This window comes from Sander lucioperca, chromosome 17 (assembly GCF_008315115.2).
Source record: "Sander lucioperca isolate FBNREF2018 chromosome 17, SLUC_FBN_1.2, whole genome shotgun sequence".
In the NCBI taxonomy this organism is placed as follows: domain Eukaryota; kingdom Metazoa; phylum Chordata; class Actinopteri; order Perciformes; family Percidae; genus Sander; species Sander lucioperca.
Genome location: NC_050189.1, coordinates 7,316,873 through 7,343,838, shown reverse-complemented (window position 1 = coordinate 7,343,838; position 26,966 = coordinate 7,316,873). Strand labels below are relative to the sequence as shown.

General features: G+C 34.4%; 1 protein-coding gene across 4 annotated transcripts; it reads right to left on the bottom strand.

Annotated features, from left to right (window-relative positions):
* Positions 1–930: 930 nt before the first annotated feature.
* Positions 931–26,957, bottom strand: sb:cb1081 (sterile alpha motif domain-containing protein 9-like). 4 transcript variants are annotated; one of them, XR_004105823.2, is made up of 6 exons: positions 26,807–26,911; positions 21,957–24,701; positions 21,570–21,647; positions 21,077–21,386; positions 19,699–19,701; positions 931–943 (listed from the first exon to the last, which is right to left on the bottom strand). XR_004105823.2 is itself a non-coding variant. In XM_031304527.2 (4 exons), exons 2-4 carry the CDS (start codon positions 24,682–24,684, stop codon positions 21,124–21,126), a joined length of 3,057 nt encoding a protein of 1,018 aa, XP_031160387.1. In that variant the 5' UTR covers positions 24,685–24,701; positions 26,807–26,957; the 3' UTR covers positions 20,159–21,123. The 4 variants fall into 4 exon arrangements, 3 of the variants coding, with proteins under 3 accessions (XP_031160387.1, XP_031160386.1, XP_031160388.1); XM_031304527.2 differs by lacking the exons at positions 931–943; positions 19,699–19,701 and having other exon boundaries at positions 20,159–21,386; positions 21,570–21,635; positions 26,807–26,957; XM_031304526.2 differs by lacking the exons at positions 931–943; positions 19,699–19,701 and having other exon boundaries at positions 20,159–21,386.
* Between the last annotated feature and the right edge of the window lie 9 nt (positions 26,958–26,966).

The following is a 26,966-nucleotide window of genomic DNA, read 5'->3' as shown; positions in this document are numbered from 1 at the left end:
GCATTGCCATATTAAGTGCTTCAATTCTGTTCCTTGAGAGTAAATGTTTGTACTAAAATAAAAAATGTATTCCAACCTCAACAGATGCTTGCATTGTTAAAAAAAGGAGTAATTCAGAGAATGTCCAATCGTTTTCTTGTAAATTTGTACGTACTTTTCCATAGTTTTTTTTTTCCATGAATTTGCCACTTTCATTTCAGAGAATATCCAAGTTTTTTTCTCCTAAATTTATGAATTCAAGAGTTTTTTCTCTGAATATTACCCTCTTCCCCCGGCTCTGTTATATCCTTTTGTTTTCCTGCAATGGCCCTAATGTGCCGTCGTACTTTACAGTTCATCTGTTTAAGGGACGACGTACTTTACCTCCCTGAGTCACAGTCTCTTTTTAGATAACTCGCTTTAGGGTTTTATATGCAGTCTGAGAAAGCTGCAACCAAAAATTAAAAGTAACTGGTGTAACATGTTTTGTAACATTTCTTTTTTTAAATTCACAGACAAAAAAGTAAGAACAGTGAAATATAGATAGACAAATAGTTTTTATTGTCCACTGGGGAATTTGTTTTCACATTCTGTACAGGGCCTCACAAATGTACATACCGGTACATAAATATAGTTTTTGTTTTTACCAAGACAACAAATCTGGTAAATAGTACCGTAGGTGAGGAAATGTAGTAAAACGCTTTCTGTTTCACATAAATATGTAAAATAAATATGTAGAAAAGGAACTGAATCTGAATTAAAATTCTATAGATTTGGCTTTTTTTGCTGCATCAGTCACAAGACAAGTTAAACTTAAGGACAGACGTTTGACAAGGAAAAAAATCAATGAAACAGGATCAAAATAAGTCACATATGCAAGTTAATCATACAAATCTATAGAAACCTTTTTCAACATACTATACTGACTTTTTTTAAGACATTTCACTAACTTTTTTTTATTATACTATGACGTTTTTATGACATTTCTCCAACAGGCTCTTTTACTACTTTTTTTCCGACTTACTATACCTACGATGACACTTTTTAAACATGTTATTCTATGACTTTATTTGACATACTATACTGTATGCTGACTTTTTTTCGACATACTATACCATGACTTTTTATGACTTTTTTCGAAATACTATACTATGACGTTTTTGTGACTTTTTTTCAACATACTATACTAGGACTTTTTTCGACAGACTGACATTTTGTGACCATTTTCGACATGCTATACTAAGACTTTTTGACATACTATACTAGGACTTTTTTTTCAACATACTAAAATGCATTTCATGGTCTCAGTACCTTTGCTCTTTGCGATGACAATAAAGTTGAATCTAAATGTTAGTGTCTCATTGTTTTTCGAAATGCCATACTATGACTTTTCTTGACTTTTTTTCCGACATAATATACTGTGACTTTTTTTCGACATACAATACTATGACTTTTTATGATTTATTTTCGACATACTATACTATGACATTTTTGTGACCTTTTTTCGACATACTATACTATGACTTTTTCGACATACTATACTATGACGTTTTTGTGACCTTTTTTCGACATACTATACTATGACTTTTTTCGACATACTATACTTTGACTTTTTTTCCGACCTACGTTATTATGGCTTTTTTCGACATACTATACTTTGATTATACTATGACTTGTTTCCACATACTATGCTATGGCGTTTTTGTGACCTTTTTTCGACATACTATATTATGACTTTTTTCGACATATTATACTATGACGTTTTTGTGACTTTTTTTCAGACATACTATACTATGACTCTTTTTTCAACATAATATACTGTGACCTTTTTCGACATACTATACTTTGGCTTTTTTTCCGACATATGTTATTATGGTTTTTTTCGACATACTATACTTTGATTATACTATGAATTGTCTCCACATACTATACTATGACGTTTTTGTGACTTTTTTCAACATACTATACTATGACTTTTTTGTGACCTTTTTTCAACATACTATATTATGACTTTTTTCGACATACTATTCTTTGACTTTTTTCCGACATACTTTATTATGACTTTTTTCGACATACTCTACTATGACGTTTTTGTGACTTTTTTCAACAGGCTATACAATGACTTTTTTTCAGACATACTATACTATGACTCTTTTTTCGACATAATATACTGTGACTTTGTTCGACATACTATACTATGGCGTTTTTGTGACTTTTTTCGACATACAATGCTATAAATTTTTTTCGACATACTAAACTATGACATTTTTGTGACGTTTTTTCGACATTCTATACTACGACTTTTTGTGACAATTTTTTCGACATACTATACTATGACTTCTTTCGACATACTATACTATGACATTTTTGTGACCTTTTTTTCGACATTCTATACTATGACATTTTCCTGACATACTATACTATGACTTTTTTCCACATTCTATACTATGACGTTTTTGTGACTTTTTTGACAGACTATAGTGTTTACTATAACTATACTATTGCCCTCCTCAGGTGCTACAGGACTCTCCATTCCAGGACAAGCAGGCTCAGAAGTAGCTTAGTCTCCTTCACCTTGCTGAACTCTGCACTTCTGTGAATTTTTTCCGACGTACTATACTTTGACTTTTTTCTGACGTACTTTATTATGGCTTTTTTCGACATACTATACTTTGGTTATACTATGACTTGTTTACACATACTATACTGTGATGTTTTTGTGACCTTTTTTCGACATACTATACTATGACTTGTTTCGACATACTATACTACAACGTTTTTGTGACTTTTTTTCAACATACTATACTATAACTGTTTTTCGACAGACTATACCATGACTTTTGTGACGACCCTTCCCAATCTGCCTGCCTGTCATGTTCTGCTCCTTTGTCTGCAGGTACTGGGAGTGGGCAGGCAGGTGGAGCTGGGAGGGTCGTCTGTACCTGGCCATCTGGGCGTGGCTTACAGAAGGCATAAAAGACTGCCCTCCTGGGACTCACTCTCTCTCAGCTGGTCCTACTGCATCCATGCACCATTTAGCTCTTTGTTTGGTTTGTTGCACCTTACAACACACATCACACCATTCATTCACTCATCCACACATGGCAAACATGACTGATGTCTTCAACGCTTACACACCCCACCGTTACATTTATGTGAGTTAAGTTGTGTTGTTAGTTTATTTAGTTAAACTACTTTTTGGTTAATCTGTATGTGACCTCCCTTTTGTTGCCGGCCTTGAGCCAGACGGTGACACTTTTTTTCGACATACTATACTATGACGTTTTTTCTGATATATGCTAAAATGCATTTCGTTGTCTCAGTACCTTTACTCTGTGAAATGACAATAAAGTTGAATCTAAATGTTATTGTTTCTCAATTTTTTTCAAAATGCCATACTATGACTTTTTAATGAGTTTTGACATATACTATAACGTTTTTGTGACTTCTTTCAACATGCTTTACTATGACTTTTTTTTCGACATAATATACTGAATTTTTTAACATACCATACTATGACTTTTTGTCTTTTTTCGACATGCTATAATTTGGCGTTTTTGTGACTTTTTTCGACATACAATACTATGAAGTTTTTGTGACTTTTTTCAACAGGCTATGCAATGACTTTTTTTCAGAAATACTATACTATGACTTTCGACATAATATACTGTGACTTTTTTCGACATACTATGACATTTTTGTGACTTTTTTTCGACATACTATACTATGACTTTTTTATGACTTTTTTCCACATGCTATACTATGACGTTTTTGTGACTTTTTTGACATAATATAGTGTTTACTATAACTATACTATTGCCCTCCTCAGGTGCTACAGGACTCTCCATTCCAGGACGAGCAGGCTCAGGAGTAGCTTAGTCTCCTTCACCTTGTTGAACTCTGCACTTCTGTGACAGCATTCATACACACTGTTAATACTGTTCACAGAGCTGAAATTGTATATATTGAGTGTATTCACACGCAAAACTGTTTAATCAATATTTCTTTATGTATATATGCTGCACATACTCTCCACTTTCTCGCCTTTTGCACTTATTTTTAGATGCTAAAATGCATTTGGTTGTCTCAGTACCTTTACTCTGTGCAATAAAGTTGAATCTAAATGTTATTGTGTCTCATTTTTTTTCGAAATGCCATACTATGACTTTTTAATGAGTTTTTTGACATACCATACTATGACGTTTTTGAGACTTTTTTTCCAACAACTATACTATGTCTTTTTTCGACATACTATAATTTGGCATTTTTGTGACTTTTTTCGTCATACAATACTATGATTTTTTATGACTTTTTTTCGACATACTATACTATGACTTTTTCCTGACATACTTGTTGAATCTAAATGTTATTGTGTCTCATTTTTTCCTATTCCTATATAATGAGTTTTTTGACATACCATAATATGACGTTTATGTGACTTTTTTCAACATGCTATACTATTACTTTTTTTCCGACATACTTTACTATGACTTTTTTCGACATGCTATACTATGATGTTTTTGTGACTTTTTCGACATACTATAATATTTACTAGAATTACACTATTGCCCTCCTCAGGTGCTACAGGACTCTCCATTCCAGGACGAGCAGGCTCAGGAGTAGCTTAGTCTCCTTCACCTTGCTGAACTCTGCACTTCTGTGACAGCATTCATACACACTGTTAATACTGTTCACAGAGCTGAAATTGTATATATTGAGTGTATTCACACCCCATACTGTTTAGTCAATATTTTGTATGTATATATGCTGTACATACTCTCCACTTTCTTGCCTTTTGCACTCATTTTTAGATGCTAAAATGCATTTGGTTGTCTCAGTACCTTTACTCTGTGCAATGCCAATAAAGTTGAATCTAAATGTTATCGTGTCTCATTTTTTTCGAAATGCCATACTATGACTTTTTAATGAGTTTTTTGACATACTATACTATGACGTTTTTGTGACCTTTTTTCGACATACTATACTATGACTTTTTTCGACATACTATACTTTGACTTTTTTTCCGACCTACGTTATTATGGCTTTTTTCGACATACTATACTTTGATTATACTATGACTTGTTTCCACATACTATGCTATGGCGTTTTTGTGACCTTTTTTCGACATACTATATTATGACTTTTTTCGACATATTATACTATGACGTTTTTGTGACTTTTTTTCAGACATACTATACTATGACTCTTTTTTCAACATAATATACTGTGACCTTTTTCGACATACTATACTTTGACTTTTTTTCCGACCTACGTTATTATGGCTTTTTTCGACATACTATACTTTGATTATACTATGACTTGTTTCCACATACTATGCTATGGCGTTTTTGTGACCTTTTTTCGACATACTATATTATGACTTTTTTCGACATATTATACTATGACGTTTTTGTGACTTTTTTTCAGACATACTATACTATGTCTCTTTTTTCAACATAATATACTGTGACCTTTTTCGACATACTATACTTTGGCTTTTTTTCCGACATATGTTATTATGGTTTTTTTCGACATACTATACTTTGATTATACTATGAATTGTCTCCACATACTATACTATGACGTTTTTGTGACTTTTTTCAACATACTATACTATGACTTTTTTGTGACCTTTTTTCAACATACTATATTATGACTTTTTTCGACATACTATTCTTTGACTTTTTTCCGACATACTTTATTATGACTTTTTTCGACATACTCTACTATGACGTTTTTGTGACTTTTTTCAACAGGCTATACAATGACTTTTTTTCAGACATACTATACTATGACTCTTTTTTCGACATAATATACTGTGACTTTGTTCGACATACTATACTATGGCGTTTTTGTGACTTTTTTCGACATACAATGCTATAAATTTTTTTCGACATACTAAACTATGACATTTTTGTGACGTTTTTTCGACATTCTATACTACGACTTTTTGTGACAATTTTTTCGACATACTATACTATGACTTCTTTCGACATACTATACTATGACATTTTTGTGACCTTTTTTTCGACATTCTATACTATGACATTTTCCTGACATACTATACTATGACTTTTTTCCACATGCTATACTATGACGTTTTTGTGACTTTTTTGACAGACTATAGTGTTTACTATAACTATACTATTGCCCTCCTCAGGTGCTACAGGACTCTCCATTCCAGGACAAGCAGGCTCAGAAGTAGCTTAGTCTCCTTCACCTTGCTGAACTCTGCACTTCTGTGAATTTTTTTCCGACGTACTATACTTTGACTTTTTTCTGACGTACTTTATTATGGCTTTTTTCGACATACTATACTTTGGTTATACTATGACTTGTTTACACATACTATACTGTGATGTTTTTGTGACCTTTTTTCGACATACTATACTATGACTTGTTTCGACATACTATACTACAACGTTTTTGTGACTTTTTTTCAACATACTATACTATAACTGTTTTTCGACAGACTATACCATGACTTTTGTGACGACCCTTCCCAATCTGCCTGCCTGTCATGTTCTGCTCCTTTGTCTGCAGGTACTGGGAGTGGGCAGGCAGGTGGAGCTGGGAGGGTCGTCTGTACCTGGCCATCTGGGCGTGGCTTACAGAAGGCATAAAAGACTGCCCTCCTGGGACTCACTCTCTCTCAGCTGGTCCTACTGCATCCATGCACCATTTAGCTCTTTGTTTGGTTTGTTGCACCTTACAACACACATCACACCATTCATTCACTCATCCACACATGGCAAACATGACTGATGTCTTCAACGCTTACACACCCCACCGTTACATTTATGTGAGTTAAGTTGTGTTGTTAGTTTATTTAGTTAAACTACTTTTTGGTTAATCTGTATGTGACCTCCCTTTTGTTGCCGGCCTTGAGCCAGACGGTGACACTTTTTTTCGACATACTATACTATGACGTTTTTTCTGATATATGCTAAAATGCATTTCGTTGTCTCAGTACCTTTACTCTGTGAAATGACAATAAAGTTGAATCTAAATGTTATTGTTTCTCAATTTTTTTCAAAATGCCATACTATGACTTTTTAATGAGTTTTGACATATACTATAACGTTTTTGTGACTTCTTTCAACATGCTTTACTATGACTTTTTTTTCGACATAATATACTGAATTTTTTAACATACCATACTATGACTTTTTGTCTTTTTTCGACATGCTATAATTTGGCGTTTTTGTGACTTTTTTCGACATACAATACTATGAAGTTTTTGTGACTTTTTTCAACAGGCTATGCAATGACTTTTTTTCAGAAATACTATACTATGACTTTCGACATAATATACTGTGACTTTTTTCGACATACTATGACATTTTTGTGACTTTTTTTCGACATACTATACTATGACTTTTTTATGACTTTTTTCCACATGCTATACTATGACGTTTTTGTGACTTTTTTTGACATAATATAGTGTTTACTATAACTATACTATTGCCCTCCTCAGGTGCTACAGGACTCTCCATTCCAGGACGAGCAGGCTCAGGAGTAGCTTAGTCTCCTTCACCTTGTTGAACTCTGCACTTCTGTGACAGCATTCATACACACTGTTAATACTGTTCACAGAGCTGAAATTGTATATATTGAGTGTATTCACACGCAAAACTGTTTAATCAATATTTCTTTATGTATATATGCTGCACATACTCTCCACTTTCTCGCCTTTTGCACTTATTTTTAGATGCTAAAATGCATTTGGTTGTCTCAGTACCTTTACTCTGTGCAATAAAGTTGAATCTAAATGTTATTGTGTCTCATTTTTTTTCGAAATGCCATACTATGACTTTTTAATGAGTTTTTTGACATACCATACTATGACGTTTTTGAGACTTTTTTTCCAACAACTATACTATGTCTTTTTTCGACATACTATAATTTGGCATTTTTGTGACTTTTTTCGTCATACAATACTATGATTTTTTATGACTTTTTTTCGACATACTATACTATGACTTTTTCCTGACATACTTGTTGAATCTAAATGTTATTGTGTCTCATTTTTTCCTATTCCTATATAATGAGTTTTTTGACATACCATAATATGACGTTTATGTGACTTTTTTCAACATGCTATACTATTACTTTTTTTCCGACATACTTTACTATGACTTTTTTCGACATGCTATACTATGATGTTTTTGTGACTTTTTCGACATACTATAATATTTACTAGAATTACACTATTGCCCTCCTCAGGTGCTACAGGACTCTCCATTCCAGGACGAGCAGGCTCAGGAGTAGCTTAGTCTCCTTCACCTTGCTGAACTCTGCACTTCTGTGACAGCATTCATACACACTGTTAATACTGTTCACAGAGCTGAAATTGTATATATTGAGTGTATTCACACCCCATACTGTTTAGTCAATATTTTGTATGTATATATGCTGTACATACTCTCCACTTTCTTGCCTTTTGCACTCATTTTTAGATGCTAAAATGCATTTGGTTGTCTCAGTACCTTTACTCTGTGCAATGCCAATAAAGTTGAATCTAAATGTTATCGTGTCTCATTTTTTTCGAAATGCCATACTATGACTTTTTAATGAGTTTTTTGACATACTATACTATGACGTTTTTGTGACCTTTTTTCGACATACTATACTATGACTTTTTTCGACATACTATACTTTGACTTTTTTTCCGACCTACGTTATTATGGCTTTTTTCGACATACTATACTTTGATTATACTATGACTTGTTTCCACATACTATGCTATGGCGTTTTTGTGACCTTTTTTCGACATACTATATTATGACTTTTTTCGACATATTATACTATGACGTTTTTGTGACTTTTTTTCAGACATACTATACTATGACTCTTTTTTCAACATAATATACTGTGACCTTTTTCGACATACTATACTTTGACTTTTTTTCCGACCTACGTTATTATGGCTTTTTTCGACATACTATACTTTGATTATACTATGACTTGTTTCCACATACTATGCTATGGCGTTTTTGTGACCTTTTTTCGACATACTATATTATGACTTTTTTCGACATATTATACTATGACGTTTTTGTGACTTTTTTTCAGACATACTATACTATGTCTCTTTTTTCAACATAATATACTGTGACCTTTTTCGACATACTATACTTTGGCTTTTTTTCCGACATATGTTATTATGGTTTTTTTTCGACATACTATACTTTGATTATACTATGAATTGTCTCCACATACTATACTATGACGTTTTTGTGACTTTTTTCAACATACTATACTATGACTTTTTTGTGACCTTTTTTCAACATACTATATTATGACTTTTTTCGACATACTATTCTTTGACTTTTTTCCGACATACTTTATTATGACTTTTTTCGACATACTCTACTATGACGTTTTTGTGACTTTTTTCAACAGGCTATACAATGACTTTTTTTCAGACATACTATACTATGACTCTTTTTTCGACATAATATACTGTGACTTTGTTCGACATACTATACTATGGCGTTTTTGTGACTTTTTTCGACATACAATGCTATAAATTTTTTTCGACATACTAAACTATGACATTTTTGTGACGTTTTTTCGACATTCTATACTACGACTTTTTGTGACAATTTTTTCGACATACTATACTATGACTTCTTTCGACATACTATACTATGACATTTTTGTGACCTTTTTTTCGACATTCTATACTATGACATTTTCCTGACATACTATACTATGACTTTTTTCCACATGCTATACTATGACGTTTTTGTGACTTTTTTGACAGACTATAGTGTTTACTATAACTATACTATTGCCCTCCTCAGGTGCTACAGGACTCTCCATTCCAGGACAAGCAGGCTCAGAAGTAGCTTAGTCTCCTTCACCTTGCTGAACTCTGCACTTCTGTGAATTTTTTCCGACGTACTATACTTTGACTTTTTTCTGACGTACTTTATTATGGCTTTTTTCGACATACTATACTTTGGTTATACTATGACTTGTTTACACATACTATACTGTGATGTTTTTGTGACCTTTTTTCGACATACTATACTATGACTTGTTTCGACATACTATACTACAACGTTTTTGTGACTTTTTTTCAACATACTATACTATAACTGTTTTTCGACAGACTATACCATGACTTTTGTGACGACCCTTCCCAATCTGCCTGCCTGTCATGTTCTGCTCCTTTGTCTGCAGGTACTGGGAGTGGGCAGGCAGGTGGAGCTGGGAGGGTCGTCTGTACCTGGCCATCTGGGCGTGGCTTACAGAAGGCATAAAAGACTGCCCTCCTGGGACTCACTCTCTCTCAGCTGGTCCTACTGCATCCATGCACCATTTAGCTCTTTGTTTGGTTTGTTGCACCTTACAACACACATCACACCATTCATTCACTCATCCACACATGGCAAACATGACTGATGTCTTCAACGCTTACACACCCCACCGTTACATTTATGTGAGTTAAGTTGTGTTGTTAGTTTATTTAGTTAAACTACTTTTTGGTTAATCTGTATGTGACCTCCCTTTTGTTGCCGGCCTTGAGCCAGACGGTGACACTTTTTTTCGACATACTATACTATGACGTTTTTTCTGATATATGCTAAAATGCATTTCGTTGTCTCAGTACCTTTACTCTGTGAAATGACAATAAAGTTGAATCTAAATGTTATTGTTTCTCAATTTTTTTCAAAATGCCATACTATGACTTTTTAATGAGTTTTGACATATACTATAACGTTTTTGTGACTTCTTTCAACATGCTTTACTATGACTTTTTTTTCGACATAATATACTGAATTTTTTAACATACCATACTATGACTTTTTGTCTTTTTTCGACATGCTATAATTTGGCGTTTTTGTGACTTTTTTCGACATACAATACTATGAAGTTTTTGTGACTTTTTTCAACAGGCTATGCAATGACTTTTTTTCAGAAATACTATACTATGACTTTCGACATAATATACTGTGACTTTTTTCGACATACTATGACATTTTTGTGACTTTTTTTCGACATACTATACTATGACTTTTTTATGACTTTTTTCCACATGCTATACTATGACGTTTTTGTGACTTTTTTTGACATAATATAGTGTTTACTATAACTATACTATTGCCCTCCTCAGGTGCTACAGGACTCTCCATTCCAGGACGAGCAGGCTCAGGAGTAGCTTAGTCTCCTTCACCTTGTTGAACTCTGCACTTCTGTGACAGCATTCATACACACTGTTAATACTGTTCACAGAGCTGAAATTGTATATATTGAGTGTATTCACACGCAAAACTGTTTAATCAATATTTCTTTATGTATATATGCTGCACATACTCTCCACTTTCTCGCCTTTTGCACTTATTTTTAGATGCTAAAATGCATTTGGTTGTCTCAGTACCTTTACTCTGTGCAATAAAGTTGAATCTAAATGTTATTGTGTCTCATTTTTTTTCGAAATGCCATACTATGACTTTTTAATGAGTTTTTTGACATACCATACTATGACGTTTTTGAGACTTTTTTTCCAACAACTATACTATGTCTTTTTTCGACATACTATAATTTGGCATTTTTGTGACTTTTTTCGTCATACAATACTATGATTTTTTATGACTTTTTTTCGACATACTATACTATGACTTTTTCCTGACATACTTGTTGAATCTAAATGTTATTGTGTCTCATTTTTTCCTATTCCTATATAATGAGTTTTTTGACATACCATAATATGACGTTTATGTGACTTTTTTCAACATGCTATACTATTACTTTTTTTCCGACATACTTTACTATGACTTTTTTCGACATGCTATACTATGATGTTTTTGTGACTTTTTCGACATACTATAATATTTACTAGAATTACACTATTGCCCTCCTCAGGTGCTACAGGACTCTCCATTCCAGGACGAGCAGGCTCAGGAGTAGCTTAGTCTCCTTCACCTTGCTGAACTCTGCACTTCTGTGACAGCATTCATACACACTGTTAATACTGTTCACAGAGCTGAAATTGTATATATTGAGTGTATTCACACCCCATACTGTTTAGTCAATATTTTGTATGTATATATGCTGTACATACTCTCCACTTTCTTGCCTTTTGCACTCATTTTTAGATGCTAAAATGCATTTGGTTGTCTCAGTACCTTTACTCTGTGCAATGCCAATAAAGTTGAATCTAAATGTTATCGTGTCTCATTTTTTTCGAAATGCCATACTATGACTTTTTAATGAGTTTTTTGACATACTATACTATGACGTTTTTGTGACTTTTTTCAACATGCTATACTATTACTTTTTTTCCGACATACTATATATACTGTGACTTTTTTCGACATACTATACTATGACGTTTTTGTGACTTTTTTCGAACATACAATACTATGACTTTTTATGACTTTTTTCGACATACTATACTTTGACTTTTTTCCGACATACTTTATTCTGACCTTTTTCGACATACTATACATGACGTTTTTGTGACATTTTTTTGACATACGATACTATGACTTTTTTGACATACTATACTATGACATTTTTGTGACCTTTTTTCGACATACTATACTATGACTTTTTCGACATACTATACTATGACGTTTTTGTGACCTTTTTTCGACATACTATACTATGACTTTTTTCGACATACTATACTTTGACTTTTTTTCCGACCTACGTTATTATGGCTTTTTTCGACATACTATACTTTGATTATACTATGACTTGTTTCCACATACTATGCTATGGCGTTTTTGTGACCTTTTTTCGACATACTATATTATGACTTTTTTCGACATATTATACTATGACGTTTTTGTGACTTTTTTTCAGACATACTATACTATGACTCTTTTTTCAACATAATATACTGTGACCTTTTTCGACATACTATACTTTGGCTTTTTTTCCGACATATGTTATTATGGTTTTTTTCGACATACTATACTTTGATTATACTATGAATTGTCTCCACATACTATACTATGACGTTTTTGTGACTTTTTTCAACATACTATACTATGACTTTTTTGTGACCTTTTTTCAACATACTATATTATGACTTTTTTCGACATACTATTCTTTGACTTTTTTCCGACATACTTTATTATGACTTTTTTCGACATACTCTACTATGACGTTTTTGTGACTTTTTTCAACAGGCTATACAATGACTTTTTTTCAGACATACTATACTATGACTCTTTTTTCGACATAATATACTGTGACTTTGTTCGACATACTATACTATGGCGTTTTTGTGACTTTTTTCGACATACAATGCTATAAATTTTTTTCGACATACTATACTATGACATTTTTGTGACGTTTTTTCGACATTCTATACTACGACTTTTTGTGACAATTTTTTCGACATACTATACTATGACTTCTTTCGACATACTATACTATGACATTTTTGTGACCTTTTTTTCGACATTCTATACTATGACATTTTCCTGACATACTATACTATGACTTTTTTCCACATGCTATACTATGACGTTTTTGTGACTTTTTTGACAGACTATAGTGTTTACTATAACTATACTCAGTACATTATTATTGAGTGTATTCACACCCCATACTGTTTAGTCAATATTTTGTATTTATATATGCTGTACATACTCTCCACTTTCTTGCCTTTTGCACTCATTTTTAGATGCTAAAATGCATTTGGTTGTCTCAGTACATTTACTCTGTGCAATGCCAATAAAGCTGAATCTAAATGTTATCGTGTCGCATTTTTTTCGAAATGCCATACTATGACTTTTTAATGAGTTTTTTGACATACTATACTATGACGTTTTTGTGACTTTTTTCAACATGCTATACTATTACTTTTTTTCCGACATACTTTACTATGACTCTTTTTTCGACATAATATACTGTGACTTTTTTCAACATACTATACTATGACGTTTTTGTGACCTTTTTTCGACATACTATACTATGACGTTTTTGTGACCTTTCTTTGACATACCATACTTAGACTTTTTTCCGACATACGTTACTATGTTTTTTTTCGACATACTATACTTTGATTACACTATAACTTGTTTCCACATACTATACTATGACTTTTTTGGATATACTATACTATGACTTTTTTGTGACCTTTTTTCGACATACTATACTATGATGTTTTTGTGACTTTTTTCTACATACTATACTGTGACATTCGACATTCTATACTATGACTTTTTCCTGACATACTATACTATGACTTTTTTTTCACATGCTATACTACGACTTTTTTGTGACTTTTTTCTGATATACTATACTATGACTCTTTTCAACATACAAATCTATGACGTTTTTGTGACTTTTTCGACATACTATAATATTTACTAGAATTACACTATTGCCCTCCTCAGGTGCTACAGGACTCTCCATTCCAGGACGAGCAGGCTCAGGAGTAGCTTAGTCTCCTTTACCTTGCTGAACTCTGCACTTCTGTGACAGCATTCATACACACTGTTAATACTGTTCACAGAGCTGAAATTGTATATATTGAGTGTATTCACACCCCATACTGTTTAGTCAATATTTTGTATTTATATATGCTGTACATACTCTCCACTTTCTTGCCTTTTGCACTCATTTTTAGATGCTAAAATGCATTTGGTTGTCTCAGTACCTTTACTCTGTGCAATGCCAATAAAGTTGAGTTGAGTGTATTCACACCCCATACTGTTTAATCAATATTTGTTTATGTATATGTTGTACATGCTGTACATACTAAAATGCATTTCATTGTCTCAGTATCTATACTCTGCAATTACAATAAAGTTGAATCTAAATGTTATTGTGTCTTATTTTTTTCGAAATGCCATACTATGATTTTTTAATGAGTTTTTCATCATACCATACTATGACGTTTTTGTGACTTTTTTCAACATACTATACTATGACTTTTTTTCCGACATATGACTTTTTTTTCGACATAATATACTGTGACTTTTTTCGACACATTATACTATGACATTTTTGTGACCTTTTTTCGACTTACTCAGGCAGGCTCAGGAGTAGTTTAGTCCCCTTCACCTTGATGAACTCTGCACTTCTGTGACAGCATTCACACACTGTTAATACCATTCATACAGCTGAAGTTGTATATATCCAGTCTATTCACACCCCATACTCTATATTCATAATTTTTTATGTATATATTCTGTATATAGTCTCCGCTTTACTGCTTTATGCACTTCTGGTTAGATGCTAAACTGAATTGCGTTGTCTCAGTACCTGTATCTGTGCAATAAAAATAAAGCAGAATTTTATTGTGTCTATTTTTTTTCCATATGATATACTATGTCTTTTTTTGTGACATTTTTCAACATACAATACTATGACTTTTGTTTGACTTCTATACTATGACATTTTTTTCACTTTCTTTCGACATACTATGCTATAACTTTGTATGACTTTTTTGACATCCTATACTATTACTTTTTTCAGCATACTATACTATGACTTTTTCTGACTTTTTTCGACATACTATACTATGACTTTCTTCGGCATACTATACTTTGACTTTTTTATCATTGTCATTATATTTAATTTTAATTTATCATTGGTCAAGGCTGTTCCTGTTTCGTGCTCCCAGACAATAGCCAGAATGCACAGGGGAGAAGTTCCCTCTTGGGCTGATGCCTTTCAGGGCTAACACCCTTTGCCACTTTGTCTTGGGAAGCTTGCTGTTTATTTTTCACTGTAACTCACTTTACAACGTATTCTTTTCCTCTCGCTTTCCTCACACTGCACTCACTCGTACGCTAAGTTACTCTCATTCTGACATTGCTAACATTCGCTCTTGTCTCTTTGCTTAACCACTCACTCCCTTTTATCTAAGTGCATTTATACACACTGTTAATACTACTCAAATTGTTTTTATCTAGTGCTTTAATATCCCTTACTGTTTTTTCCATATTCTATTCTACTTATTTGATGTTATTCTGTATACTCTACATTACTCTGCAGGTACTGTTTTTTGCACTTCTGGTTAGAGGCAAAACTGTTTTCAGTTGTCTCAGTATGTACTGTACATGTACTCTGTGCAATGACAATAAAGTTGAATCTAATCAGATCTAATTGGATCTCATGATATTTTTCTGACATTTTTAATGAAAATATATATTAGGACTTTTTATATGACTTTTTTTTTTTTACGTCATACTAGTATAATGTTTTTATGGCAAACTATATATTAATAAACAAACCAACCTTCAATGTCTTCATTAATCATACAAGTCTTTAGTTAGGCATATTACATCAAAAGAGATTGAGAGATTTTATACTCAAATCTTTCGACCCCTTACGTAGAGCTCTGCCAAGGTTTTGGCTTAAAACCATCACATACAATTTCAACATTAAACAACAGTATCTGTCTTTAAAAATGCACCAAAGTGTGTCCTTTCCAATGTAATTGGAAACAATTGAAAACGCCTTGTCTGTTGTGAGGGAGAATTTGTCTCCAATTATCATGGCCAAGCCTGGGCCTGGTTTTAGGATTATTAATTATTATTTAAGTTTTCCTTTTTTCAACTTCCTTTGAAAAAAAGGATAAAGTATCTTCAAAGTCAAACATTTTTTAAGTATAGACACAACTTTTTTGGTGCTTTTATCCAGGTAAAAAAAATAGAAACATTTTGTAGGAATTGATCAGGTGGCACCAGGTAAACATCCAATGTGAGGAATTGTATGTCTGTCTTGTATATCAACGTGTCATAGAACATTTTCATGGGGAAGCTGAGTTTCTTCCGGATCATGACACCAATTGGTGAGAAAGTTGGCTGGAATAACTTGGTGTGGGACGATGTCACTTCAGACACTTGGTCAATAGATTCTCCACTGGTATAACCTTTGACTTGGTTTAACTACATACATACACAAATACTTACTTTTGCTGTCCTTAGGCCTATTGCAGCCACGCAATTTGCAACAATTTTTGTGGTTTTTGGAAAATTAAGCCAGGTGAAGTACAATTTCTTTAAACGTTAAAGCACATTTTTTTGATAGCCTCAATAAAGCTGCCTTGAAATTGGCTCTGACAGAAATGCCCTTTAATTTCACTAAACAGTGGTTCTGAATTAAATTATTTTAAAGAAAAAAAGATTACCTATAGGTTTGAACCCCATAGACTGTGTTGACTACAGGTTCAAGTTCAGTCCAAACCCTTAAGTCCTGTTTCAAAAGACAATACATATTGTGCTATTCGTGATATATGTAATAATGTATGGCTTATGACCAGTGTTGGGAGTAACGCGTTACAAAAGTAACGCAATTACAGTAATGTATTCCTTTTTGCTGTAACGCAGTAATATAACGCATTACTAATTAAATTTCGGTAATATTATACTCGTTACAGTCTCAGTAACGCGAGTTACAATGCATTTTAACGCAACATTTAGTGGTGCGTTTTTTTTAAGAATTCACCAACACATTTCTTCACAGGAATAAAAAAGCCGTATTATTTTCCTGTCGCTGTATTCGATGGTTGAGATGACTGCAGAGACAGATACATTTGCGAGATGGATATTATTTTCAGGAGTTATTACGCTGCGTTGAAGTGAGCTGTCCTGTTTCTGTTCCCGTGGTCAGAACCAGAGACGGTACGGACAGCATGTATGTCCCAACAGGTGACTGTACGTCAGCGGCTGACAGATATAAACATGTTGGGAATTAATGTTGAGGCTTGCTACACGTAAATATCATTGCATTTTATCAGCCGTGGAGAGTAACTCTGCCTGTAGTGGAATGGCTTCGAATGACGACCAAAAGCGCTTGTCTTTTACTGTGACCATTTACTGTTCAATATGTTGCAGTTTTACAAACAAGAAAGTGAACAACTGGAGCCTGACGGACATGTTGCATCTCAGTAAGCTAGCAAGAGTAGGCTATACAACAGACAACTCGTGTAGCTTACTTCAAAATAAAAAGCACTTCCTGTGACGGTTCGCAGTGAAACTAAATTACTGTTAAATAAGGTTGTGTAGGCTACCTTTTCACAAATCAGCTATAAATCAAGTACTGTAAATAATGTAAATAGTGAGTTTTAATCTCACTATAATTGAACATTTCCTTTAGAGTGTTTTAAACTAAACAACATGAATTTCTTATTCAAGTGCTATAAACAAACATTTTACAGCAATGCCGTACTTTTAATTGAGTATTTTCATTTTCTCCTAATTGCCAATTATACGTTTTACTTATCTATTTTTTATAGCTTTAGTTACTTTGCATATTTATATTAATTATACAAAATATGAATAATCTATGATGTATTAAAGTGGATTCACAAGCTAGCTGCCAAATCAAACTTCCCCTGTTATTTTGGTAAAAGTAACTCAAAAGTAATGCAAAAGTAGTGTAACGCATTACAATTCAGAGACAGTAATATTGTAATATAACTAATTACTCTCAAATGACAGTAACTAGTAATCTATAATGTATTACATTTTGGAAGTAACTTGCCCAACACTGTTTATGACAACACAGGGAAATAGTACAACCCATTTTGTAGCAATCTGGATGTCTCTGAAAATTTTGAAAAATAGTGCCTAACTGCACTGCCTCATATGCAGTAAACAATGAAAATGTATACATGTGTTTTAAGATGGCATATGCCATGGTTGATTAACCATTGTATACATTTCAGATTTGGTTTAAAACATGGATGATGTCTGAATTTCTCAAAACATTACAAATAGAAAACAATTGAAATAATACATCTTCGTCTGTATGTTGTGTTAAGTTATTGATTGGTCATACCTGCACTAATTAGCTCATCTCTTGCTGCTGGCTATGTGAAAGAAAAAGCAGTTAAAGGCGTATGAAGAATTGGAAAGGTTCAATTCATAGAAATTTGATGTAAATTTGATGTTAGTGGTGTCAAACATGTGAGAATGTAAGCAGGTTTGAGAACTTGCACTGGCTTTCCTCGAGCACCTCTTCACTTTAATTTGGATGTCACACACTTTAACTCTAAACATTCCTCCTCCAAAAAACTGGCCAGACTGTATGAAAGATGTGGAGCATTTTAAAGTTTGAATTGAGTTTCTAGCTTAAGGTATGAATAAGTAGATAAGTGTTCAAAATGCATGCAAAAGTGTGAGAATGTTTTAATTCTAAACATGCCGTTTATTTGAGGGGGGAAATTTTGCCGTGGAAATAACATTGAAGATTACGGAGTTTTCAAAGGTTTGAATGATAAAAGTAACCTGAACAATGTCCTTATTTAGCTGAATGTTTTGATGTTTGATTGAAGTTTCTATATTTGAAAATGTAGAAGTAGTGCATTCACACTCTGCTAGCTTTACACTGCAAAAAATCTGAACGGCACAACAGTATGTTGTATGTAGCCATTAAGTGCATATTTCAGACTCCTTTTACAAGACTTTCATTCTAAGAATAAGTCAGTCAGCATTTTAAACAGCTTATGGAGCTAATGCTAGCGTAGCTAGCAAGCTAAAACTAATAAAATCAGCAAGTGAAAGTGGATGGTTTCCGCCAGATTGTTTTCTGTTGCAAGCAGACTGACCACTGAGCATACATTTGAACTCTTCGGGGGGGTCTCTGTGGAGAACATATTAGGGATTAGGTCAATTTATGTGCCACACATGCATTAACATCTTAATGTGATAATAATGTATGATAAATATAATATAAAAGAGCCAAAACAACACATTTCTTTCTGGCTTAAGAACTCCTGAATCAAACGGATATTCTTACAATCTTTATTTATCTCTATGGGCACTATGTACATTTTCTTTCTAAATGGCACAGTCACAAATTACAAATCATAATTAGTTAATCATTATTGAGTGTTACTGTGTGTGAAAGTGCAAATTTAACCAAAATCGGGGGTGGCAGTAGCTCAGTCTGTAATGACCGAAGTACGGAGTGTGGACTGGTAGCTGGAAAGGTGCCACTTCACCTTCCGGGCACTGCCAAGGTGCTCTTGAGCAAGGCACCAAATCCCCCAACTACTCGTGGCGCATGTCCAGCAGTCGCAGCCCACTCACTCTGACATCTCTCCATTTGTGCATGTATAGGACCTGAGCATGTGTGTGTACTTCAGACCTGTGTGTAGTGTGTTCTAACAACAGAGTGAAAAAATTGTAATCCCCCCCCCCCCCCGGGATCAATAAAAGTATAAATTATTATTAATCATTACAATAACACATTTGTCTTTAATTGGAATTAGTTTATTATGTCAGAAAAAAATTCTTATTTAAAAGTTTCTAGTAAAAAACTCCATGACTATACACAAATGTCACAGTATATAGACACTCTCATTCTTATTCTTCTTAATCTTTTGTCTCAATAATGTAGAGACAAGATAAAATGATGGACAGAGGTAATGTGGGAATATAAAAAAGACTAAATAATTCCTCTCTTTTAGATTAAAACTCTCAATGTGTTGAGATTATTCTGGTTTTACCATTAAACTGAATAATTATTTTTTTGAAAAAAAAGAAGTAAAACACACAAACAGTCAATCTTCATTAATCATACTAAGCTAACATTTTCCAAATCTTTAGTCAAGCAGATTATAGCAAAACATCAAAAGTCATGTGTTCTTCCTTACATACTTAGAATTCTTGATAAATACATCAAAAAAACTTCAGAACTGTCACGTAGCCTACAATTTAAACAACCTTTTAAACCACATTTAAACAACATAATCTGTGTCTTTAAAAAATAGGTTGCCCATTACAATTACCTTGAGGTTGCTTAACCCATCTTGCTTGATGTAAAACATGAATATTTACATGGAAGAAAGTAATGAAAAGACTGATAATACAAATATTTAATGTTGCTTCTTTAGTAGTTTTAAGATGCCTTGTATTTTCAAATTTCATCAATCCAATAACAAAATGCTTAAACAGATACTATGTAAATGATTAAAGGTTTAGGAGCTTAATTTCATTGCTCTTTTCATCTAAAGTATCTGATGTGCGATCAGCTGATATAAATGACCTGGAGCATTTCTTTTCACAGCAGACACAATAGGTCCATCACTAAAAGTGCTTTCCTGATGACTAGTATAGGGCGCTGAATTTAATGTATAACATTGTGTCCACCGACTATTGTGTTAAAAGCCCACTTATTGTCAAAAGCTACAACACATTTTTACTTGTACATTTTGCTCCTTTAATCAGATCCCTCAAGCTCATTGATGAGAGGCCTCATACTCTTCATCCTTTTAAGGATTTCATAGAGAGCGTCTTTGCCCATTGTGTTGGAAGTCAAACTCTGAAGAATGCCACTCATCTGGTCTTGTGTGGATTTTAAAGCTCTCACAGCCTCATAGTTCTCATTTGAGATCAACCTCCTATCCTTAAGCTTTAACAGGATGCCTTCTGTATCAGTCACTCTGTTAATCAGAGCTGTCTGATGGAGATCTACGAAATGACCTGAGGCAGGAAGATAAAAGCAAAAAAAAACAACTGCAATTACTAGAAGTTTTAACAGTCATACTTTAAAATTGTAAATCAAGGAATTGACCAAATTTGAGGGTAGCAATAGTGGTTGAGACCACTATGTAAAGTCTTTTTATCATTTCTCAATCCTAATTTGTATTTTCGCACATTACTTACCTCCATTGTTATCCATCCAGGGAGAGAGTTGTGGTTTTATTTCCTTGGGTTCTGAGCTAGCCATGTCTGAGGATTGTACTGCCACACAGTACAATGAAGCAGCAATGAAAACATTAAACAATTAAAAGAATTCTACAGAAATGTGTCCCTCCAAAAACAGTGCCCAGACCTTGTATTACTTTCTAATGTTCAACTGAAAATATACATAACTATTCTGTATTGTCTTCCAGAACAGAGCAGAAGATAACACAACTAGTCCAATCACAGAGCAACAGCAACAATACTAAAATGTTAAACAAAAATTAAACCTGGAACTATTTTTGAAATTTCTGCCAGGTGGGTATTTCATCATGCTTAAATTATAGTAGCCTATATAACAATTCTTACCCTTTTTTGCAGGTTTTGTCTGGATGGCAAAGGCTACAGGACCTCTGATGTTAACTCCAATGTAAAAGGAAACTTGGCGTGTTTTCCAGAGGCGGTTTCGGAGGTTTGCATCCATCTCAATCACTGTACCACCAATTGTTGCATAGACTCTGTAGTTTCGTACCACCCCTTCAACTTTGAGAAGGCGTGCTTGGACCTTCGGATCTTCAAAAATCTTCTCGTTGCTCCAGTTGTTGTTCCAATCTTGTATTGTTTCATCATTTTGCTCAAGAACCATTTCTTTGAGGACCTTTCTGTGAACAATTCTGGTCAGATCTTGACCTTTTCCAATGAAAAACAGAGGGGGGAGGTACCTTGATCGAAAGTGTATCTCATATGCATGTTCATAGGAGCAGTGCATACTCTGAATTAATTTATTGAGGTCAAGGACACATTTCTCTTTACTGTTTGTAGGCCAGCACAGGAGGAGGGTTAACATGTGGAGCTCAGGTGAATCTTTGGGGATCAGAGGCATTTTCTGTTTAAACACAGTTAAATAATTGCAATCAGAAGGAAACATTGCTCCCATATTTCTTAACATGATATGAGCGAGGATGTAGTTGGCAAGAGCTGAGACCGAATCGCTCTGTAAAAAGATTTCTTCCCACCATGTAGTTATTTCCTTAAGGTGTGATTCAGTGCATTCTCTGTCAAGACATGAGAGTACTCGAGCGGATGTGTCTACCAGGTTTTGCTTAAGCTTCTGGATGAGAATAGCACCTTTTTCTTTGAAGTGCTTTGGTGGGGAGTCTCCGACATACTTCCTGTAGCAGTCTGAGGTGTCTCTAGAAATGTATGAGCGATCATCTTTCTTCATGTCAGGCTTTGAGTAAGTCAGATATGTATCAAAAAATGCACATTTTCTCTCAACCTCATCTCTTAGGCTGTTTATTAGAGCATTAAATCTGAAGAGTTTGTTGTCTCCAAGTGATCCCAGGACAGAGCCCAAGGACACTTTCTTTGTGAGAACTCCTCTCCAAGTTTCGTTCTGTTTGACAAGTAGGTCATACACAAGGTTGCAAACTTGTAGATAACCAAACATCCCTCTGGTGTTAAAAACATGTGAGACTTTGGTCTTGCCATCTCCTTTCATGTCTCTCCCACGTTCATTTTCAGCAAGTTGTTCTTCATCTTTGAAAGCTTCAATGGCCTTTGCAGCCAGTTGAAAAATTTCTCTTGGATTGGCAGAATGCTCTATGTTCTTCAAATTGTTCTTATAGACTTGGCCCAGTGTGTCAGCAATAAATGAATTTTTGGGATCTCTTTGCTTTGCTGTCTTTGCCCACATTTCTGCCTGGTTGTAGTCTTTTAATTCTGTGTAATAAAAACGAGCAAGTGCTTGTGGAAAAAATGGATTTTGACCAAACTTATTTGACGCCATCTTTAAAACAGATGCACTTTGGACATCATTCTCCATCCTTTGAATATCTAGAATCAATCTAGAAAATCTTTCTTGCTCCTCTTTCATCTCTGTACTATTGATTTGGTTCTCTTCTTCTGTTTCTTGTGGTTTTGGTCTTCTTTTGGTTAACATGTCTTTGACAAAACCAACAAAAAATGCAGGAACCTCATCTCTGCACAAAGTGGTCAATAGGTTTCTTGCTGTGTCACTTCTGGCCACATCTGCTTCTACCATCAATTCAGTACAACACTGTGCTATCATAGGGTGAGCCATGCAGACTTTTTTTCCAGATGCTTCTTGGAAGGTGATGATGAGATGGCTAAAGGGCTCCATTCTGTCCTCCAGTGAAAAGTCTCCATGAATGTAGTCATCATGTTTGAAGAAGTCCAGACACTGAGACTCAAGGAGATATGAGCCTGGTACATAGGCATTCAGCAGGGATATGAAGGCAGCAAGCTGGGCTTTCTTTTGTTTATTTGCTCTTTGGACTGTGCTGAATACTTTGCATATTTGTTCGACGTAAGCTAGAGAGAAATTAGTTTGCATTATGTTAAAGCCATGGAATTGGTTGCATTTGTCACTGTACTTTCTGCAAAGTTCTTTATTTTTCTCATCAAACTTTTGCTTCTCTGTGTCAGAAAGTTGTTTTTGTAGTACGACATTGTCTCTATTTTGTAGAAGGGCATCCTTTCTAACGCAGTTAAGAAATATCACCACAGGCATACGGGTGTCTATCTGCTGCTCAGTAATCTTTTCCAAAATGTTGTCTTGCAGATTTTCCAAACTCTCCTCATCATTCACTAACAGCAGCACAGTGTTCTGGTGTCCTCGACTGCCTGCTGTGAAAAGGTGGACCACCTCCTCTGCAACATTTGTGATGTCTGAGGTTGAGCCTGTTAAAACAGCACTCCTGAAGCTTTTCCTCAAGTCCCATAGCACCTTCATTGCCAGTGTGGTCCCCCCACAACCTGGCTGGTGGAACAGTTTAACAGTTGATATTCCGCGGAATTCCCTCTGTTTTTGAATTTGTCCCACAAGTTTGTCGTATCCATCTCGTTTGATGAAAGGAGTTCCAGTGCCATCTGATTCTGCCTTTTCACTAATGTAAAAGTTTAACCAGTTGGGTGGGGCCCCTCTGTAAAAGTTTTCCTCTGCCTGTTTAACAACTTCTGGATCAATGACCTTTCCTTCAAACTGATTTGCATAGAGAACATCCAACAGTGAGAGGGGGGATGTTTGATACACTTCCCCACTTCTAGCAGTGGACAAGGCTGGTCCATTTGCCATCTCGGACTTTCAGTTTCCTGTACATTAATGGATGAAAAGTTGATAAGGAAAAATCTGTTATCTGGACTATAAACACACACAAAATGCTACAAAGCTAGCATGCAACCATAAAGAACAGCTGCAGGGGAGAAATGTTAAACACCTGGCTCAGCTTTGTGAACTTCTCCGTGTTCAGCTTGAATATTGCATATTTACCCAATTAAAGCACAGGAATTATATTTCATGATGTTTAAGAAAAGCAAGAAAAAAATGAGTTATTTAAGTAAAAGGAATTAATTATATTTATTTTAATTTATTTATAACGGCAAGTGGCCATGGTATAAGTGGATGGGTTTTGGCCTGACACTCACCACCCTCATCATGTACCTGTCTGATTTGTTGCATGATGCTCCGCATGCTCTCCCTCACTTTTTAGTCTGGAGCCTTGTGGTTGGGCCTAATCTTGAATAGAATTATTAGAATCTGAATTAAATAACTTATATACAGTAGGCTATACTGTACTTTTCACTGCTAAAAAAGGCAACACTCTAGTGCAGCCAGTTGACTTTTCATAGACTGTGGCTTCACTCAATGATTCTGGTTGAGATACATTTTGTTGATTTGTATGATTTGGCACCATGAATCATGTATGTATATATATATATATATATATATATATATATATATATATATATATATATATATATATATATATATATATATATATTGTATAAAGAACAATTACATGTTAAAGCCTTTGTGAACCAGTTATCTGACCTTACCATCCCATATTTTACAACAGCTAGTAAAAGTATTTTACTTGATCCCCAGGTTCTCAAATGTGCTGTGAACTGGAGCTTTTGGGGTTAGACCCATACATAAAATAATAAAAGAATAACTAATTCACAATGCTATGCACAGCACAGATACAATGTAGGCCTGTTGTGCATTTATTATTGATTTAAACATTTGTTTTTAATGAGTTATTAGCCTACTCCAACTTAGACAAAAATGTTTCTGGTAAAATAGGCCTACTTCACATTAAATGAATATGGATGGTTGTTTGACATTATCAAAATAAAATGATCAAATGCTTCACCTGCAGCTGGCCTGCTGGCAGTTTTGATCCAGCTCTGCAAAGTAGCAGCTCTTTTAGCTGCTTCCTTAATCTCTTTTCTCTCTCTCTCTCTTTCTCTCTCTTTCTCTCTCTCTCTCTCTCTCTCTCTCTCTCTCTCTCTCTCTCTCTCCTTCAGTCGTCTTTGTTATGAAGGCATATATTATAATACAAAGTTTATTACATTTACCAATTGGGACATTTTTATTTATCATCTCATAACAAAATAAGCTAAGGTGATTTCTTTTAGCTTTCACTTACGTTACATCTGCTTGTTGGTTTAAAACTCATGTAACATATGACATGCACATGTAAACAATGTACTGTATAATCTAGCATGATTCAAGAGCCCAAACCATCACATCCCTGAGCGTCTCTCTTGTCTATGGAGCGCAAAATAATGTAACAGACGTACTAACTACAAAAGCCTGCTGCTGCTACATAGGCTTCATTAGCTTTGTAGCATGATACGTTAATAAAAGTCAATGCTGCGCGATGTGATGAAAACGTTACCAGCTGCACATTATTTGAAGCACAAGGGGATTTTTTTTTTTTTTACTATTCACAGAGCATTTGTCATTATCTCCATAACTTCCAAAACTCACGTGAAGGCGGAAGGGATTTCCCTGTCTTTTACATGCAGTGCCAAAGATTCTCTTAACCGTCTCTGGTGGCGCTTGGTGTGTGAGAATCAGAGCCCTAGAGAACCATTATTTTCTCTATCACTCTGGTGAGAATATAAACAAAGTCACGTGACTGGGGGCACAGGCTGACAACTGGCTGTGCCTAGGCAACAATAGCCCGTTCCTGTGCACGTCCCTGAGTCAGGTAGGCTATTATACATTGATGTATATTAAAAGAGCTGAAATTTGGTGCTGCCACTCTCTCAGTCTTGATATAGTTTGGCACTCAAGATACAGATTGACAGCACAATAATGTCACCAAAAAGTTTGGTACCAAAATGTCAAATAGTATCTTTTTAGTCTAACTGAAACTTCAACATGTTTGCAGATTTTCAATTTTTCTCACCTTTTTCCATATGATGCAGAAGTCTCTGAAGTCTTGAGAACATATCATGTAGGCTACTCAATAGCAGATATCGGTAACTATGTGCTGTAACCTGAAAGGTGGTTGGATTAATATAGCCACATGTCACACCCACATTACACCCACAGTACGTAGGTGTAAT

Coding starts and splice junctions, on each gene's coding strand:
- sb:cb1081 (XM_031304526.2), bottom strand. CDS start 24,684: ATGGCAAATGGACCAGCCTTGTCCACTGCTAGAAGTGGGGAAGTGTAT. Junction 21,648..21,956: donor GACAAAACCTGCAAAAAAGG/GTAAGAATTGTT, acceptor ACTGTGTGGCAG/TACAATCCTCAGACATGGCT. Junction 21,387..21,569: donor CTGGATGGATAACAATGGAG/GTAAGTAATGTG, acceptor TTCCTGCCTCAG/GTCATTTCGTAGATCTCCAT.